Source organism: Mauremys mutica, chromosome 8 (assembly GCF_020497125.1).
Source record: "Mauremys mutica isolate MM-2020 ecotype Southern chromosome 8, ASM2049712v1, whole genome shotgun sequence".
In the NCBI taxonomy this organism is placed as follows: domain Eukaryota; kingdom Metazoa; phylum Chordata; order Testudines; family Geoemydidae; genus Mauremys; species Mauremys mutica.
In genome coordinates, this window is record NC_059079.1 from 53,265,870 (window position 1) to 53,284,178 (window position 18,309).

Below are 18,309 nucleotides of genomic sequence, written 5' to 3' on the forward strand. Positions count from 1 at the left end.
GGATGTTCATATATAAATCCAAAAGGGGCACAGTATCCCAGCCTCCAACACTCACATGAGTTTTCTAGGACTGAGAGTGAAGGGGGAGGGGAGAGAAAAGGAAATTCAGGGGCCCAACCACTGTTTTTCCTCAAAAAAAGAGACTAGAGCAACAAACACATCCTTCTACCATTTGTCCACAGGGGGTCAATGAAAGCCTGTGGGTGATAGAAAGTCTTGCCACTTGTAACATGTCCCTCACTAATTAACATGAATTCTCACCAAGAAATCACAGTGTATGCATGCCCTTGAACCAAGGGAAGTCAGTGCTGCTGGGTGCACAGCACCTTTGAAATGTAGGCCATTTCTTTAGATGGCTAGAGAGTATTTTGAGGAACCAATATTTGGAAAATATTAGCCATGCCTTTTGTTTCAGAATCATTATATGATAAATAAACCAATGTACCCACCAATGCATGTTCCATTTTCTGCTTTGGTCATTCCATTTGGACACAGGTCAATGCACTTATAACCACCACGTGTGTTCTTGCAGTGCTGATCTGGTCTGCATACATTCTGCCTGCATTCATTTACATCTTAATTTAAAAAAAAAGAATTTAAATTGTTAACTGATTTTCTTATGCTCTATTCCCAAAGGCCAAGGCAACCCCAATTTAATTATACTAGGTAAGTACCTTTGAAAAATGTGTATATACAGTCTGTATGTGTGTATCAAGCACATTTGACAGTTTCTCTTGCACTCATTTATCCATTTCCACTGAGTCTACTTGTGTTTTGCAAGCCCACTCAAAAAATGTTAAAGCTCGCTTCCGTGATTTGGAAAGGGATCCAACAAAGCAGGGGATTCTTTGTTGTTGCATATACCATAAATCTTCTACAGGGAATTTTATTTGAATCATGTTAACATATTACATAGAAATCCATTCCCCTGACTCTATAGTTCATTTCATACCCATGCATTTTCTGCCTTTTAGCTGATATCCTGGGTCACAGCCACAGTGGAAACTTCCTATGGTATTGAAGCAGCGCTGATGACAGGAGTTGAACTCTTGGCATTCATTAACATCTGTTGAATAATGCAAAGCCTTAAATGTTATAGCTGTGGATCTTGTAATAATTTGCAACAAATTGTGCTTTGGTATATTTCACGTTGTAGGCTCTGCTTTGATCTAAGTTCTTCACCTTCTCCTTTTCACATATTGCCCTCCATAAGTAGTCAGGCAAGTGATTTTTACATGAGAAAGAAATTCACAGTGACATAGGAGTGAAAATTTCTGATATAGATACAGGAAAGTATGCTTACCGCACTACATAACAAAGGAAAACACATACAGGACTCAGCAACAAGAATGTTATTTTGTTCTGGGTAGGATTTTTCCTTTCAGAAGATGTAGACAGTGAAATGTCACTGATAAAGTGTCACTTACCAGAATGATCCAAGAACACCTCTGCATAAGTGGATATCAGGAATCAGTAGGAAGCTTATTCCCAGAGAGCCAAGACATTCTTGGGAAAGTTACTTACAAACATGGCTTAAATAAAAGTAGTGTCAGTTCATTAGAATTAAGGTCAGAGTACTGCACACCTTGACAGCTCAATCCATCAGATGTTCTTCTAAAGCCAATTCCACACCTAACCACACAACGGTAGGAGCCAATGATATTCTCACATTCCTGAGCAGCATGGCAGGTGTGTCCACCTAATGCACATTCATCAATATCTACAATAAAGTGCAAACAATAAAAATGTGTTCAGTAAATGAAAATATTTTGCACCTTAGGAAATAAACCATTCTGGTATAACGTATGAATGCCATCAGTAAATTTTATGTTCTTATGTTAGTGGCAAAAAGTCTTGTGTCCAGTCTGTGCATGTCATTTGAAGTCTGGCTTACCCTGACACGTTCTTCCATCTGCTGATATAGTGAGGCCCCTGGGGCAGGAGCAGTAATAGGTTCCTATAGCATTATGACATGCATGAGAACAAGGATTTCGCACTGCACATTCATCTTCATCTAAAAAATAAAAGTGAACAATTTTACAAGAACCTATGGGATTTCATGTGTGTCTCAGTGATAGAACAGGACAAGACTCTTCCAGGCCTTTCTATGGGTTCACAGAGGGTACAAAGTGTTTTCTCCTTCTTCATGCTCTCCGTACAATGGCCAGGGACAGCAAGCCGACCCCATGCTCAGTGTAGGGTTTTACCTGTCATATAATCCCTTGTAGGATACCCCTGAAAGTAAAGCATCTCTATATTACTCTCAAATCACATAAGGCCTGGTTCTCCCTTGTGTTGCACCTGTTTGACTTTAGTGAAAGTCAATTAAATTCAGTAAAGCTACACTGGAGTAAACTGCAGCAGAGAATCAGGCCCACTGTATTTTAGGAAGCCAGTCAAGACAATTGACATGGTTTGAATTAATCTGTGCAGCAGAAAACAACAGCCTTAAAAAGTTTCAGTTCAAGTCAAATGTTTCTTAAAGGTCTCTTTGTATTTCTTTAGAGTTGGAATCTGAAGGAGTGAAAAGTATGTGTATGTAGTAGATATTTGTTGTTCAAGTTAAGGCTCTATTTTTAAGACACAGTTTCACTTACAAAGATAGGGTCTGATATTGTTGTCATTTGGAGTTCTGCTTGAGTTAGATCTATAGGACTGAGCAGTTCAATTTTAAAAGTGATTCATACTCTGTATGTACCGCATTCAATAACACTGTACAAAAGCAACCTGTGTGCAGTGTATTTGATTATATTTTTGTGTTCGTTTTCATTTCCTTACCTGAACAGTAGGGCCCGGTAGAGTTCAGACCAAACCCAGCAGGACACTGATTGCTATGGTCTCCTATGGGGCAAAGGAAGCCAACCATAATGAAAAAATATGACCATCTCATGGCTTTGAGAAGATTAAAATATTGCAGCCTAATGATTGGTTAACCAAGTAATTTCAATCAGTGGCACAGTCTACACTTTAAAACTAAATATACACTTGGCATTGTGGGACTCCACTGTATTTCACTGATTTCCCATAACGAGTTGTTCAGTGAAGGCATGATTTGAAGACAACAGGATTGCACAGGTTCATCTGGGGGCATATTAACTTAGTCTGCAGTTGTTCTATTACAAGCAGTAGTGCATGAAACAGAAAGCCCCAAACTGACTTTCAAATCTCAGGGTAAGTTGGGGGCTGGTAGTTAGGGAAAAAAAATCTTTTACTTTGGCAAAGGAAATAACTGATCTAAAAATAGTGAGACGGTTTAAATAAATTCCCCCCTCCCAACCTTTCTCCCCAGCAATGACATTTTTACAAAGTCCTTTTAAAAGATAAAACCACACCTAAAAGTCCTACTTTTTTAATAGGCCTAAAGTGGAATTTACAAGGTGCACAGGGCCTTATGCTGGCCACTTATATTGAATGAATTTAACCCTTTTTATTTGCAGCAGTGCTGCTAAAATTAGCTTTTGTTTCCCTTTTTTTTTTTTTTTAAACATTGCGGGTTTTTAGTCTTTCAGGTGAGCCTTTAGGATAATATAACAATAGCCCATTATTTCACAGAGTCTCTTTCTGGGCCTCATTCATCATTGCCCTCCACTTTGTATAGTCATTTGCACCAGTGCGAAGTGGGTGTACCATGCTACCTGTTCAGGATGGAAGTATTTTACACTCACTTTGCACTGATGTAAATGATTATACAAGTTGCAAGGCAATGGGCCACTTTCTCTCTCTCGTTCACTCTTGTATTATATAGGTTTTGTGTGGTTTCTCGTATTACTATCACCAGCACTTATCGTACATCTTTTACTACGTTGCCTGCACTCTACCTATATTAATCCCTCTCCACCAGGATTTCTAATACTCTGAACCTCTTAGAAGCTTTTAAATAACTGCCATTAAAAAATAACAACCGGCTAGAAAAAGTTTCCTCTCCTACTCTTCCTGCTCTTGGCCTGAAGCACAGAGTGGGCTACAGTCAGCACTGGAGAAGTACAGGTTAAAGCCTGTACTGAGATCCACCAGGACTACAGATGAGTCACTATTCTCCAGCTTTACTAGGCTTGTTTCTAGCCATCTATTGTCACATGAGCTCTTAAAAATGCAGGTAATCCCAAACCAGAGCCAATAAAGCCTATATATACCACACCACATCATTTATGTTTTCTGTACATTCCAATATTTTACAGAAGAACAATTTTAGGAATGATTTAGAGGCTCTTAACCAAACTTTTCTCTTTCAGTTTTTTAAAAAGGCAGTTTGAAGCTGTTCAGAGGTATAAGTAGTCCCAGAAAAAGTGGATTTGGGGGGGGGGAGTGCAGGGGTGGACACCAGAGGTATAAAATAAATACATAGCTATATAACAAATTGAAAGTGCCATCAACATCAACATGTGCCATCAACATGTGTATATCTGTACTAAAATAATCTGAACATCTCAATGTCTCAATAGCCTCCTCTTCCAAGATCATACTCTACTGTTGAGGATCTTCTATTCTTCCAGTATTCTTCATTCATATTATCTTTTTATTTTGAAGTAAGCCTTACTCTAAATTGGATACATTTTCCATTAATAAAGAGTCAAACAATACCTTTTGCAATGGAAGCATGGATTCTAAAAGCTAGTGTTTCTTCCAGTGGGTTGTACTCTGTTGCAATAGAGGAAGCCCGGAGTGTTTCCAGCAGGAATGGCATTTTTCCTCGAGTGTGATCGTAGGTAATGGTGTGGTTCCATGTATATGGTACACTAACTCCATCTATGGTGAAGAGCCGTGTAGAGTAGGCATACAGTCGTCCAGGGCCAGTCTGAATATAGTCTTCCGTGTAATCCTGAAATACACATCACAAATCAAGATCTAGCTACCAGCAACTGGATTCTCTGGCTCAGCTAGTATACTGCAAAAGAGGTTTTTTGTTTTTAAATAGCATGAAATGTATCTAGAGAAAGGAGCTTTTTAAAAAGCTGGACAAATTGTACTTCAAATGGCACATGGCTATTTAGCTTCAGTTACTATAAATGTTGAATTTTAATGGTTCCCACTATATGTCCCTATTATTAGTGAGGGAAATAACTGTAGTAACTGAGATGCCACAGTCTAGTAGCAATTGGTGGATCCTGACTTTAATGATGGTGGCTGTATGACCATATTTCCAACTCCCTGCCCCCCACACACAGCCTGACAACCATAAGAGGTCCTGATTGGTTTGATAACAAGATCTCTTATGGTCTGAAGTGCTACTAGCAACCACACAATATTTATTATTTAATAATCTAGGAAGTTTACTGGAAATGATAAGCTAACTAAACAATTTACTGCAGAAGTATTACACCACAGTAAGGAAACTTTTATAAATATTTGGGGGCGCTGCACATTGATTGTTCCAAAATGTCAAAAAAATTCTAAACATCCTTATTTACTATACCCAGTATTTATATATTAGGATTGGTTATCCATCAACAAGCACATGCAGATGTTACATTTATAATTTAAAAAAAACATTCTTTCAGGATAAATACCAGTTACGAAATCCATGATACATAATTAAACCCTCAATCCCTATTGTTAATCCAAGCAAAATCTTCCATGGCTTGATCAAGCAGTTAAGACTTGAAGTGTTAAATAGTGACTTTAGTGGGATGATGGAGTGAAGAGGTTCCAGAGGTGTGGAATGCCCTGTCACTAGCCATGAATAGTGGAGCCAATGAGTAGTAGTAGACCTCTTTCAACAAGATGAAACTAACAGACAAGGCAGTAGATTATAACCTCTTGCTCTGAAGACTGCCAGACAAACCAGTCTGTATCTGATCATTTTGGGAAAAAAAGTATGGGAAAGTCCTCATGTTTAGAAAAAGCTGATACTGTAAGGCCTGGTCTACACTAGGACTTTAAATCGAATTTAGCAGCGTTAATTCGAATTAACCGCTCAACCGTCCACACTAGGAAGCCGTTTAATTCGACCAAGAGGGCTCTTTAGTTCGAATTCGGTACTCCACCCCGACGAGGGGAGTAGCGCTAAATTCGACATGGCTATGTCGAATTAGGCTAGGTGTGGATGCAAATCGAACTTACTAGCTCCGGGAGCTATCCCACACTGCACCACTCTGTTGCCGCTCTGGACAGCAGTCCGAGCTTGGATGCTCTGACCAGCCACACAGGAAAAGTCCCGGGAAAATTTGAATTCCTTTTCCTGTCTGGACAGTTAGAATCTCATTTTGTGGTTGGACATCGGGGCGAGCTCAGCAGCACCGGCAGCGATGCAGAGCTCTCCAGCAGAGGAGTTCATGTAATCTCTGAATAGAAAGAGGGACCCAGCATAGACTGACCGGGAACTCTTGGATCTGATCGGTGTGTGGGGCGAGGAGTCTGTGCTTTCGGAGCTGCGCTCCAAAAAACGGAATGGAAAGACCTACGAGAAGGTCTCCAAAGCCATGAGAGACAGAGGATACAGGCGGGATGCAATGCAGCGCCGCGTGAAAATCAAGGACCCCAGATAAGGCTAACAAAAAATCAAAGCGGCAAACGGACGCTACGGAGCCTGCCACCACTGCCCCACCAGCAACCATGGACTCTGACGATGGGACAGTGTCAACGGCCAGTTCCTCGGCGATGTTCGCGGACGGGGAAAATGAGGAAGGGTTTGTGGAGGACGAGGCAGGCGACAGCGCTTACAACGCTGGTTTCCCCGACAGCCAGGATCTCTTCATCACCGTCACGGAGATCCCCTACCAACCCTCCCCGGCCATTAACCCGGATCCTGAATCAGGGGAAGGATCACTCGGTAAGTGCTTTAACCATGTAAACTTTTATTCTTAATATAACAGGAATCTGAAGTATGTGAAAAGGAGGTCTCTCTATATATGGGGATAGAACAGAAATCCTCCTGGGAGATCTCCACAAAGCTCTCCGGGAGGTAATCGAAAAGCCTCCGCAGGAGGTTCCTGGGGAGAGCTGCCTTATTGGGTGCTCCGTGGCAGCACACTTTTCCGCGCGAGGCTTTCGTGAGGTACTCAGGGAGCATTGCCTCCCCGAGCACGGCTGCATAGGCCCTGGTTTGTGCTGGCTTTCACGCAGCATGCGCTCTCTATCTCCTTCAGTGACCGTCCTCAGGGTGATCTCGCTCGGAGAGTCTTGCATCTAATTAGGGGAATTACTGTAATGTTACGCCTGGTCCAGAGTATTTTTCAAAAAACTCCGGACAGACGGCATAGCACAGACTCAGCACGCTGCTGCGTGACGAGCGTAACGGAAAGCCAAAGAATCAAATGGACGCTCATGGAGGGAGGGGGGACTGAGGACGCAAGGTATCCCACAGTTCCTGCTGTCTCCGAAAAGCATTTGCATTCTTGGCTGAGCTACAAATGCTTCTAGGGTCAAAGACAGTGCCCGCGGTGGGTCAGGGCATAGCTCGGCAATTTACGCACCCCCCACCACTCCCAGAAGTGAAAGGGAAAACAATCCTCTGTTGACTCTTTTACATGTCACCGTATCTTTACTGAATGCTGAAGATAGATGTGATGGTGCAGCACTGAACACCGACATCCTCACTCCCCCCATGCTATGGATGGCTGATGGTACAATAAGACTGATATCCATCGTCATCATCAGCCTATTGGTACATGGGGCAGTGCAAAAGGACTGGTAACCATGCGTACTAGCATCAGTGAGGTCGATCAAGGGCGCCTGGCCCTAATTTTTCCTGGTAGATGGTGCAGTATGGCTGGTAACCGTCCTCATCATAGCAACAGGGGGCTGAGCTTCATCAGCCCCCACCCTTCATGTGTAAAGAAAAGATTCAATTGCCCCTGGACTAGCAGCAGGATGCTGGGCTCCTCTCCTCCACACTCCTTAATGTCCTATCTGGACTATCATAGCAACTGGAGGCTGCCTTCCACTCATTTCTCACTAACAAGGCACTGTGTCTTATTCCTGCATTCTTTATTACTTCATCACACAAGTGGGGGGACAATGCTATGGTAGCCCAGGAAGGCTGGGGAAGAATGGAATGAACAGGTGGGGTTGTTGCAGGAGCACCCCCTGTGAATAGCATTCAGCTCATAATCTATGCAGGATCTGACACAGAGCAGCTGTGCTCTCTGGTTCTCTGATACAGTGGTTCTCTAGTACACTTGCCCATATTCTAGGCAGGACTGATTCTAATTTTACATACCAAAAAGGAGGGATTGACTCAGGAAGTCATTCCCAATTTTGGCTTTTGCGCCCCTGGGTAAGAGCAGCCAGGGGCACTTATGACAGCAGCAAATGTTGCAGTGCAAAAGGACTGGTAACCATGCCCATCTTATTACCAATTTATGGTATGGTAGATGGTACAGTATGGCTGGTAACCATCTCTGCTATCATGCAAAAGCAAAAGCATGCTGCTGTGTAGCGCTGCTGGGCCGCCTCTGTCAGCGGCATCTAGTACACATACGGTGACAGGCACAAAAGGCAAAATAGGCTCCATGGTTTCCACGCTGTGGCGTCTGCCAGGGCAATCCAGGGAAAACGGGCTTGAAATGATTGTCTGCTGTAGCTTTCCCGGAGGAAGGGATGACTGACGACATTTACCCAGAACCACCCGTGAAAATGGTGTTTGCCCCATCAGGCACTGGGATCTCAACCCAGAATTCACAGAGACAGACTACACTGTGTTCATTGTTCGCCAAAATTTATCTTTGCAAGGAATTCACTCCCTTTTTCCCATCACACAGCTTCGACTGTCTCCAGACCTGCCACAGCATCCCCCTCACAGAGGCTGGCAAAGATTAGGCGGTGAAAGAAAAAGACAGGGGACGAGATGTTCGCTGAAGTTATGGGGTGCTCCCGAGACGAGGCGGACCAGCAAAGCCAGTGGAGGGAGACCCTCTCTCTGTACCAGCGCTCACACAGCGAACAGGAGGAGAGGTGGCGTGAGGAAGACAAGCAGTCGACTCAAACGCTGCTTGGACTAATGAGGGAGCAAACGGACATGCTCCTGCGCCTTGTGCATGTTCTGCAGGACCTCAGGCAGGAGGACAGAGCCCCCCTGCAGTGTATCTGCAACCGCCCTCCCCCGCCACAAAGTCCCATACCCCCCTCACCCAAAATAACCAGAAGGAGGGGCGCCAGAGGCCGTGTAAACTGTCACTGCACCCCAGCAGAGTGCTCAAGTACCGAAAAGCTCTCATAGCCTAATTTTTGAGAAGTCCTTTCCTTCCCGCCTCACCCAAGCCCCCATCCCAGTTTCATCCCCTAACTGTCTAGTTGATAATAAAAAATACTTTTCTGTTAATTACTTTTTCCGTCATGTTCTTTTAGAGGAGACTGTGTTTGAAGGGGGGGAAGGGGGTTGGTAATTTGACAGGACAATCACCTTTACCAGGGTACAGACATGGGGGCAGGATCAGCAGCAGGTCACACACACAGTGCAGTCAGTAGGCACCCTGGTCGGTATGGGAGGTGGTTTGCAGGTTCTGTGTGGGTGGGGGGGTACGTGACTTTGTAGCGGGGGAGGGGGGTTACAGATCTCATGCAACGGTCCCTGTCCTGGACCACAGAGCCACGCAGCAGAGGAATCTGTATCCGTCCTCCCCCGCCAAAAGGCCACATAGCCCACGCACACAGAGTCCCAAAAAGGAGGGATGGCAGGCTCCGTTGAAACATCCAGTCCGGCACTGCAGACCGCTCTGGGATCAGGAGCCTGTCATTCCTCGAGTTTACAGGCGGTCTTTACATCACCGCACACCCTACCCAGCACAGTCCGTGTCCCAGTTTCAACCCTGTAACGCAAAGTCATCAATAAAGAAACCTTTGTAAAGTTACAGTGGAACATGTATTTTATTTTTATACGTGTGTTGGAAGTTGGGGAAGCGGGGTGGGCGGGGTATGTAACTGCAGATGCTAGTCAACAGTAACTTGGTAAAGAAACAGGGGCAGGTTCAGCTTCTCTGTAAAGAAACTGAACAGTCACAGGTCACGCTGCTCACTGCTCGCTGGTACTTGAAGAGTTCCTTGTCGCTGTGCAAGGCGCCTGCACAGAGCTTCACGAGCCAGGGCATTAGCGGGTAGGCTGGGTCCCCGACGATCACTATAGGCATCTGCACATCCCCAAGACTTATTTTGTGGTCCGGGAAGAAACTACCTTCCTGCAGGTGTCTAAACAGACCAGAGTTCCTGAAAACAAGCACGTCATGAACTTTGCCTGGCCACCCGACGTTGATGTTGGTAAAACGTCCCCCATGGTCCACCAGTGCTCGCAGCACCATTGAAAAGTAGCCCTATTTCTCAGCAACTGCCTGTGGAAGAGGTGGACGATAAGGTGCGAGGAGTTGACAACGGCCATAACTGCAGCGGGATCCGTGCTCAAAGTGCTGTGGCGCCCGCGCTGTCACTGAGCAGAAAAGTGCACGAACAGATTGCCCGCAGGCGCTTTCAGGGAGGGAGGGAGGGAGGGCGTGATTGACGGTTCAATGATGACAGTTACCTAAAACCACCCTCGACACATTTTTTCCCCCAGCTGGCATTGGGGGCTCTACCCAGCATTCCAATGGGCAGCGGGGAGTGCGGGAACTGTGGGATAGCTTCCAAAGTCGACGCTGGCCCCGTTACTGTGGACTCAGACAGTCAAATTAGTGTATTTAGTGTGGATACACAAATTCGACTTCATAAGGTCGATTCCACAAATTCGAATTAAGTAGATTCGAAATAGTCTTGTAGTGTAGACGTACCCTAAGAAAAGTGAGGCAAGTCAGAGTAATTAGACTGCTCACCATTATGGACAACTCCATGGGACAAGACGTTAATGCTATGGCACAGAAAAAGGTCCTCCTTACCTCTGCCACAGCCACATTATAGGAAAAATTAAATCATCGAGATTTTATGCGACCCAACACAACATGTTTTCTGCAGCCACAGCTCTAGCCTCCATCCTTGCAGACGACCTGTGACAGAAACCTTTGAGGACATTGTGAAGGTAGGGAATGCATAGATGCCAGCCTGTCAGTGTCGTGGCTAACAAGTTGTGAATAATACTCTACAAAAACTTTGCCAGGGTTGTGCGAAATGGAGGACTAGCATTACCCTTAGAAAGTCTAGGAACCTAGCTTGGCTGATCAGTCTTTTGAGCAAGATAAAACAGGCCATCTACCTGACAGCAGTAAAGCCTCACCTCATCTTGGAAGAGGGGGTGATCTGATCGTGATCAAAAACTTACCTTCACATGTCCAAGCCAATCATAAAAATAAGTCAGAATACTGTAACACAGCTTATGGTGCTGTTGATGGCTGTATTAAAATGTCAGATAAGAAAAATACAAAACTGAAGCAAGAGTGCAGAGGTGTCATTTTTGCTACCAATTTTACCTTCACGCTAACATCAGCTGAGGACTGTAGCTGCAGAACATGGCCACTCACTACCACATCTAGCAGTAATGCTCCATCTGAATCCATACCACGGGCAATATGAGTCATTCGCAAAATCTCTCCTGTGAATTTTAACACACATTGATTTGTAACCTAGCATGATTTATGATTTATGTTAACTGCACAGTATTTGAATTAGGTCCATGTTGAACCATGTTCGTTTATGCTAACATGTCATTCTTGTGTATAACCACTACTTTGCCCTATATTAATCCTCAGATTCAAACTTGGAAAAGTGAGGCTATAAAGCCTCATGTTCAGCTAGTTATCCAGAACATGCTGCTGTGAACAAACATAACTATGATAAATGATATTTATTAAGCAATTCAACCTTGTATTATGCTTGTCACATACAAATAGAGATGGTGTCCCATTGTTAACTAACCAGTTGCAAACTCCACTTGAGTCTCTCTCTTGAAGATTGCATTGGTGAGAGTAAATCCATTCACTGCTTCTCCAATTTCCTTTGCAGCTGCCCAATAAACAGGATTTAGAATGGAAACTAGCTTCCTCATTGCTGTACCTAAAGAGAAATAACATACTTCTTTAAAAATGCCCTTTGTGTGCTCCTCCTTTCTCTTGATGTAAAGAGAATGTAAATATATTAAAAGACCTCCACCTCCCTCCTGCCCATGAAAAATTGAAGCCAATTCCTTAAAATCTTGGATGCTGCCTTAACGAAAGGAAACTGAAAATTGACAAGCCTAAGGAAGATTCCTTTGTTTACTTATAACTCAAGGAAGCAAACTGACTTACCAAGACTCCGAGGGACATTTGTGATCTTTGCTTGTATTATTCTAGTGTCAGAGTCAGGGCTATCTGTTACTGTGGAATTCAGGAAAGCAATTCCAAATTCAACATCATTAATATTTCCAATAACACTTCCTCTGGCACGTGGAGGCCCACCTGTTGGGGGAAGTGGAAAAACACCCCATGTGAAAACTCTATTTTGAAAGAAAAATATTCAAGACTAGCACTGAGTGCTCTGAGAGAACACAAAGTTCTCTATGTGCATGTGGACTTACATTTTATGGAATGTTTATTCATATAATATTAATAATCATAGCATCTCATATCCATAAGGATACCAGGACTGTTTATAAATGTAAGCTGATGTATAAATTATGACACGGGGATTATTTTCTGGACCACTGAAATGCAGCCACTTCTGGGGAAAAAGCAACAATTGTTGAACAGTGCAAACTGGTGCTACACAACAGGTTACAGCAGGTAAGAAAGTACAACTAAACAACTGAAACTACTGGGGAATTCAGGCAGGCAGAATGTAATTATTTGGCCAGGTCACTGGAGTGTATTAGTCATACCAGATGTCAAGCAAGACTTCTGTGTGTTACCACTCTGTTTTAGAAAACAACAACTGACAAAACAGAACGTATTGGTAAAGAGAGACGTGTTTTCTAATTTTTTTTAAAATGTAATAATATTATTAAATAGAACTTTTCACTAGTATAGCACTCTTTTGAGGATGCATAAGTGATTTTCCCATATCACTTTCAGATTTACTCTCACAATATCATACATCTAGAACAGTTGTTCTAAATCGTTTCACTATTGTGCACTATTTTTTAAACTAGAGATAAGAGCTGATTGAGTTAACCATTGCAAACATAGCTCCATTTGCTGTTTATGAACCATTTGGAAACTAGCCTGCATTTGTGCAAGTATATTTATTTCTTGATAGCTCAGGTGAACAATTTTCAGTTTTATACCTTGTTCAGTGTGACTATTATTTATTCACTTTTAATGTTATATGACTGGCTACCTAAGTTGCATGGTATTTTTTTTTCAACAATTCAATCATGAAGCAGAAACCTTTTAAACACTGCGGTTTTTTAGTTTAATTGATCAAAAGTGCCTCTGGAAATTCTTCTTGAAAACTGTCATATGCTTCAGCATATAACAGCATTCAGCTGACTACAGTTTGCCAGTGAATGGTTACCAGATTCTATGTAAATGCTGTTACATGTCTGGAGAAAGGATATGCTGAATGGACAGGCTTACTCATTACTGAAAGATTATAAATAATAAACTAGGCGTTTTTTTTGGTTCATTTGCTTTAGTGTTCAGTCTCTGCAATAACATACCTGGACATGCTTGGATGTTACACCTGGAAAGCTGTGAAGAGTCTCCTGGGCAAGGACGTCCACCATTTGAGGGGGCTGGATTAGTGCACAGTCGTGTTCGGGTCTGCTCCCCTCCTCCACAAGAAGCAGAGCATCTGATCCAAGCTTGCCATGTTCCCCAGTTTCCATCCACTATAAACAAGGATGGAACATTGAAACAAGTGGCTTTTTGTAGCAGATGTTTCAGATTACATACAGAACAGTGAATTACACTTCAAATATAAATTCCACGTTGATAAAGCTGACATCTTTAAAAATAATCAAACAGCTACAAGAATGGCGTACCATTTTCAATGATAGTTCTGTAGGCAGGGTTGCTGCCCCAAAAAGTGCAATACCTTTGAAACTGTTCATGCCCATATATCAGCCTTACTCAAAAGAAAGAGGACCTTTCAGGGAATGTTTCCAGTGCAATGGATGAGGATTTAGCAGGGAGATATGTGACTAAATCCCCATGCATCCAGGGGCGACTCTAGACATTTCGCTGTCCCAAGCACGGCGGCATGCCGCAGGGGGCGCTCTGCCGGTCGCTGGGAGGGGGGCAGGCGGCTCCGGTGGACCTCCCGCAGACGTGCCTGTGGAGGGTCTGATGGTCCCGCGGCTTCGGTGGAGCATCCGCAGGCGTGCCTGCGGGAGGTCCACTGGAGCCGCGGGACCAGCGGACCCTCCGCAGGCACGTCTGTGGGAGGTCCACCGGAGCCGTGGGACCGGCAACCGACAGAGCGCCCCCCGCTGCGTGCCGCCGTGCTTGGGGCAACGAAATGGCTAGAGCTGCCCCTGATACTGATAATATACCCCTCATAACTAGCCAAGAAAATTATATGCACAATATGGGGCGGTCCTTGCTGCCTCCTCTATGGCTACAGAGTCTCCCTGCCAGTGGAATACACCATGGCTCTTCTGTGCAAAGAGTGGGCACAGGCTCGATTTGGGAGTTCTCTTATGCTGCAGTGCAGGCAGGTTGCAGCGAGAGAATCCGCTGCCTGGACTCCCAACCCAGACCAAGAGAATGCTGGAGACAGAGACTGCTTCCAGCCTCCATTTGTGGGCTAGGCAACTGAATCCATGGATCTGGCTCTATAACAATAGAAGACTGTTTATGAGCAGAGGTGAAGAGCTCAGACTGAGTCCCATTCAAAACTGGCTCAGTTAGGTAGTAGGTTGCCGTGCGTAAAAAGAACTAGTGGTCTCAGACCCGATCTTAGTGAGCAGGTGTCCACATTCAAAATCTACTGTCATCCTTGCTGGCAGTCTCACTAGAGACTCCAAATATTTGACTGGGGCTTGGAGACTGAACTACCCTCTTAATCCTAGAGGTGGTCAGGGACGAAGCACATTGATGGTCACTGAAGGGGAATAATGAGCAAAAGAGGGTCTTCCACCTTTGGGGCCAAGAACTGGTATTTCTCACAAGTGCTAACATTCACATGGACCAAAGAGATCATTATAACCAATTAAACTAAAACAATACCAGATGGGTACCACACAGAAGGAAAATACATTAATCATCAATAAAAATCAAATATTTTTAGATCTGTTAATCATGGCACAATTAAATGCAATCCATTTCTGGATTACTGTTGTAAATACTGATCTGAGCCACGATACCCTCATGGACTTGATAACAGGTTTCAAATCACGGGGCTTGACTGGTAATTCAATAGAACTCAGTGGGGTTGAGCGGGGTATAGAACTGATGAAATAAGAGGAGCGTCAGGCCAGATAAGGCTGCTTGGTAAAAAGACATGTTTTAGCTATCCAGGAGAAAGCAACTAGATTTGGTTTAGGTTTTATCAGATGTACTGACTTTGCTCCTGGAATACATTATAAAAGGTCACTGGTATCCTCTGTAAAATGTCATTAGTGTGAGAATTAAGAATTGGTGGAGGTATGAAGGGTTTCATTTTCACAAGTTATTTGTCTTTTGATTGTTATTTCCCCGGTTTATATAAAATATAACCCCTTAAAGGGGGAATCATTTTAGTGTGGCAGACACTTAATTTTTTTTAAATAAGTACCCAGTGAGACTGGATTAGATCTTTCTGTGAAGTTGGACATAATTACAGAACTTTTTTCTTTCCTGCTTGCATAGTATATACATCTTGGTCTCTGAAGAATGTTAGCGAAGGTTTATTTATTGCCTTCTGTTACCATAGAAGCTCACCAGGGCACAAGTCAGTGTTACATCTCTGTATCTGCGTGTCAGCCCCTGCACATGCTCTTCCACCATTGACAGGGCGAGGATTGTCACAGGTCCGATATCTCCTCATCTGGCCTCCATTGCATGTTCGGCTGCAAGTTCCCCAACCACTCCATGGACCCCAGTTGCCATGAACTGGAAATTTTAAATAAAAGTCTTTACATACACTCTGCTTAATGGCAGCAGATATGGAATCAATGAACAGTTAAACCAGAAAATATATTTTTTGAAGAGAAAATTTTCACACAATTCCAAGTTTACTGCTCTTTTAGCTAAAAAATGTGAGACTTAAGCATCCAGTTAAGTCATTTTTTCCACAGCAGGGCTATTCCACCGAGTATATTAACAGTCCCTTGAGCCCTGTAGTTCAGTGCTTTACTACTTTAGGAAAGCATGCAGCATGCAAGTCAAATATCTAATGGAGAGAGGTACTGAAAAAGGAGATTACACTGACTGTGGGTGTAAAATAGCAAGACTGTGGCTTAAAGATACTGCCTGCAGCTCATGGAAGCACGCTGCTTCTGACGTTGCTGCAGGAGCTCATACAACAGTTACTACTGCTATGTCGTTTAGCAGTGCTTACTCCCCAACTCCTGGCCTATGCAATGGTGCAACTATGCTGACTGATGAAGAGGCTGGTTGGGGATACGGATTTCCTCTCCTCCCTCCTCCCTTGGTGAGTCTAATGCAGCTTCTGGTGTTCAAATCCCACTTTTCATTGCTTGAAGCAGGATTGGGTTAGTGCCCTGTGCAAGGGCACAAGGTGAGGAAGAAGGCGTTTTCCATTTCCCCCTATTACCATAAACACCCTTTGAGAATCCATGTGCGGGGAGGCACAATCTAACACACAGTCATCCCAAACACTTACTGGGGCAAGGGTCACTGTTGCAGAAGTCAATCTGTATGTCATTTCCTTCACATTTGTGCCCTCCAAACTGAGGGGCTGGGTCTGAGCAGTCCTTTGTCCTCTGCCTGGTGCCTCCTCCACAGGATACAGTACAGGCACTCCAACTGGCCCAGGCAGCCCACTTTCCATCCACTGGTTAAAAATTGATGACATTGTACAATGAAACTTTCACTTTTTAAATAATCAAAACTAGCATAATTGTATCAGCAAAATACTGCACTAAGTGTGCTGAATGACAATCTGTGCAACCCCTTGAACTACAATAGGACTGCAAGGAATGTAACCCAGAACAGGATCTGGCCCATTACTTTTTTACTTAAATTAAAATCCACCTGTTAGCATAATAGTTGCAGTGACTGTCCATCCACACTGACGCCCCAAAATTCTTGTGTGCCTATAAGTAGGTCAAACAAGTAGGATATGTAATAACTGAAATCACCAACACAATAAAATGGTCAGTAGCAGTCAGCCAGTGGAGGTGCTGAGTCATCCAAAGGGACTCCTCAGCTATTCAATTAGTACAGCTTCAAGTCTCCTTTTCACCATTAAGAGGATAGAATAGGGATTTAGCATAGGACATGACACTGTGTGTGTTCAAGCTTCATAGCATTTAAGGCCAGAAGGGACCATTAGATCATGTAGTCTAACCTCCTGGATATCACAGACCATTCAATTTCACCCAGTTACCCTGTACTGAACTTATATTAAGGGAGTGTTTTGAAAATTGAACCTTTCCTGTCCACATATAGATGTGGAAGATTAATGAAAAATGAAGGGTAGTTAGACCTGGTGGGAAGATCTGCAGAAATTACATGCTTAGCTGCCAAGGATTTACATACTACTTTTACACAATGGCAAGCAGCAGGAATGGAAACATAGGAAAGAGCAGGATTGGGAGGGAAGGGCTAGTTCCATATGTTATGACTGTTAACGCTTTTCATAGTGAATGTTGAGTAGGAGCAAGGAACTAAATTCTGATTTGATCAGGGATTGCAGTATTTGCCACCACAAATGGAGCAGTTATACTAGCTCTAAGGACAAACTAGGTAGAGTTTTGAGAGGAAACAAATAGGCTAGTCCTTTATTTTCTGTTTGTATCTTATGATTCTTACCTGGGCAGTGTCTCTTGTTGCAGACCTGCATCTGTGTATCAGGCCCCTCACAATATGACCCATCAAATGATGGAGGAGGGCTATTGCACAGCCTCAGTCTGATCTGAGTACCTTTCCCACAAGTATCACTGCAAGATCCCCATGGCAGCCAAGAGCCCCATGCACCTTCCACTGTCAAGAGAGCACAAACACAAACTACATTTACACTACAGAACGGCTTTAACTTGAAGTTCAAAATCAAATCAAAAGAAAGTGATGTCTCTGAGAAGTATTCACAGTAAAATCATTATAACTCCATTTTCTCCATTACACACTGTCCATAAATTAAATATTCTGAATCAGACATTGAAAAATCTGTTCCCTGAACAACAGCTCTAACTGACCAGCAGTTTCCAGAGAGATATTAATGCTTTCCTTTTTTGTTTCCTTACAACATTACTTCACCTGACCACAAACTTGGAACAACAGTGATTCTGCCAGGTGAATGAAGTAGGCTTGGGATCAGACCTGCTGGTTTCCTTTCATAAATCACTGAATCTGACAGTCTTGTAGTGCCACA

The 18,309-nt window shown here is 43.5% G+C and overlaps 1 protein-coding gene across 1 annotated transcript in view; it reads right to left on the reverse strand.

The window, feature by feature from the left end:
* Nucleotides 1–18,309, reverse strand: part of HMCN1 (hemicentin 1) — a 319,979-nt gene that overhangs the window by 20,268 nt on the left and 281,402 nt on the right. The window contains exons 90-102 of the mRNA XM_045027042.1: nucleotides 17,751–17,921; nucleotides 16,600–16,770; nucleotides 15,696–15,866; nucleotides 13,493–13,663; nucleotides 12,144–12,293; nucleotides 11,773–11,910; nucleotides 11,328–11,449; nucleotides 4,582–4,819; nucleotides 2,779–2,841; nucleotides 1,895–2,014; nucleotides 1,586–1,720; nucleotides 953–1,066; nucleotides 450–575 (exon numbers count right to left, since the gene is read on the reverse strand). Coding sequence (XP_044882977.1) covers nucleotides 450–575; nucleotides 953–1,066; nucleotides 1,586–1,720; nucleotides 1,895–2,014; nucleotides 2,779–2,841; nucleotides 4,582–4,819; nucleotides 11,328–11,449; nucleotides 11,773–11,910; nucleotides 12,144–12,293; nucleotides 13,493–13,663; nucleotides 15,696–15,866; nucleotides 16,600–16,770; nucleotides 17,751–17,921 — 1,890 coding nt within the window. The remainder of the gene's footprint in view (nucleotides 1–449; nucleotides 576–952; nucleotides 1,067–1,585; nucleotides 1,721–1,894; nucleotides 2,015–2,778; nucleotides 2,842–4,581; nucleotides 4,820–11,327; nucleotides 11,450–11,772; nucleotides 11,911–12,143; nucleotides 12,294–13,492; nucleotides 13,664–15,695; nucleotides 15,867–16,599; nucleotides 16,771–17,750; nucleotides 17,922–18,309) is intronic.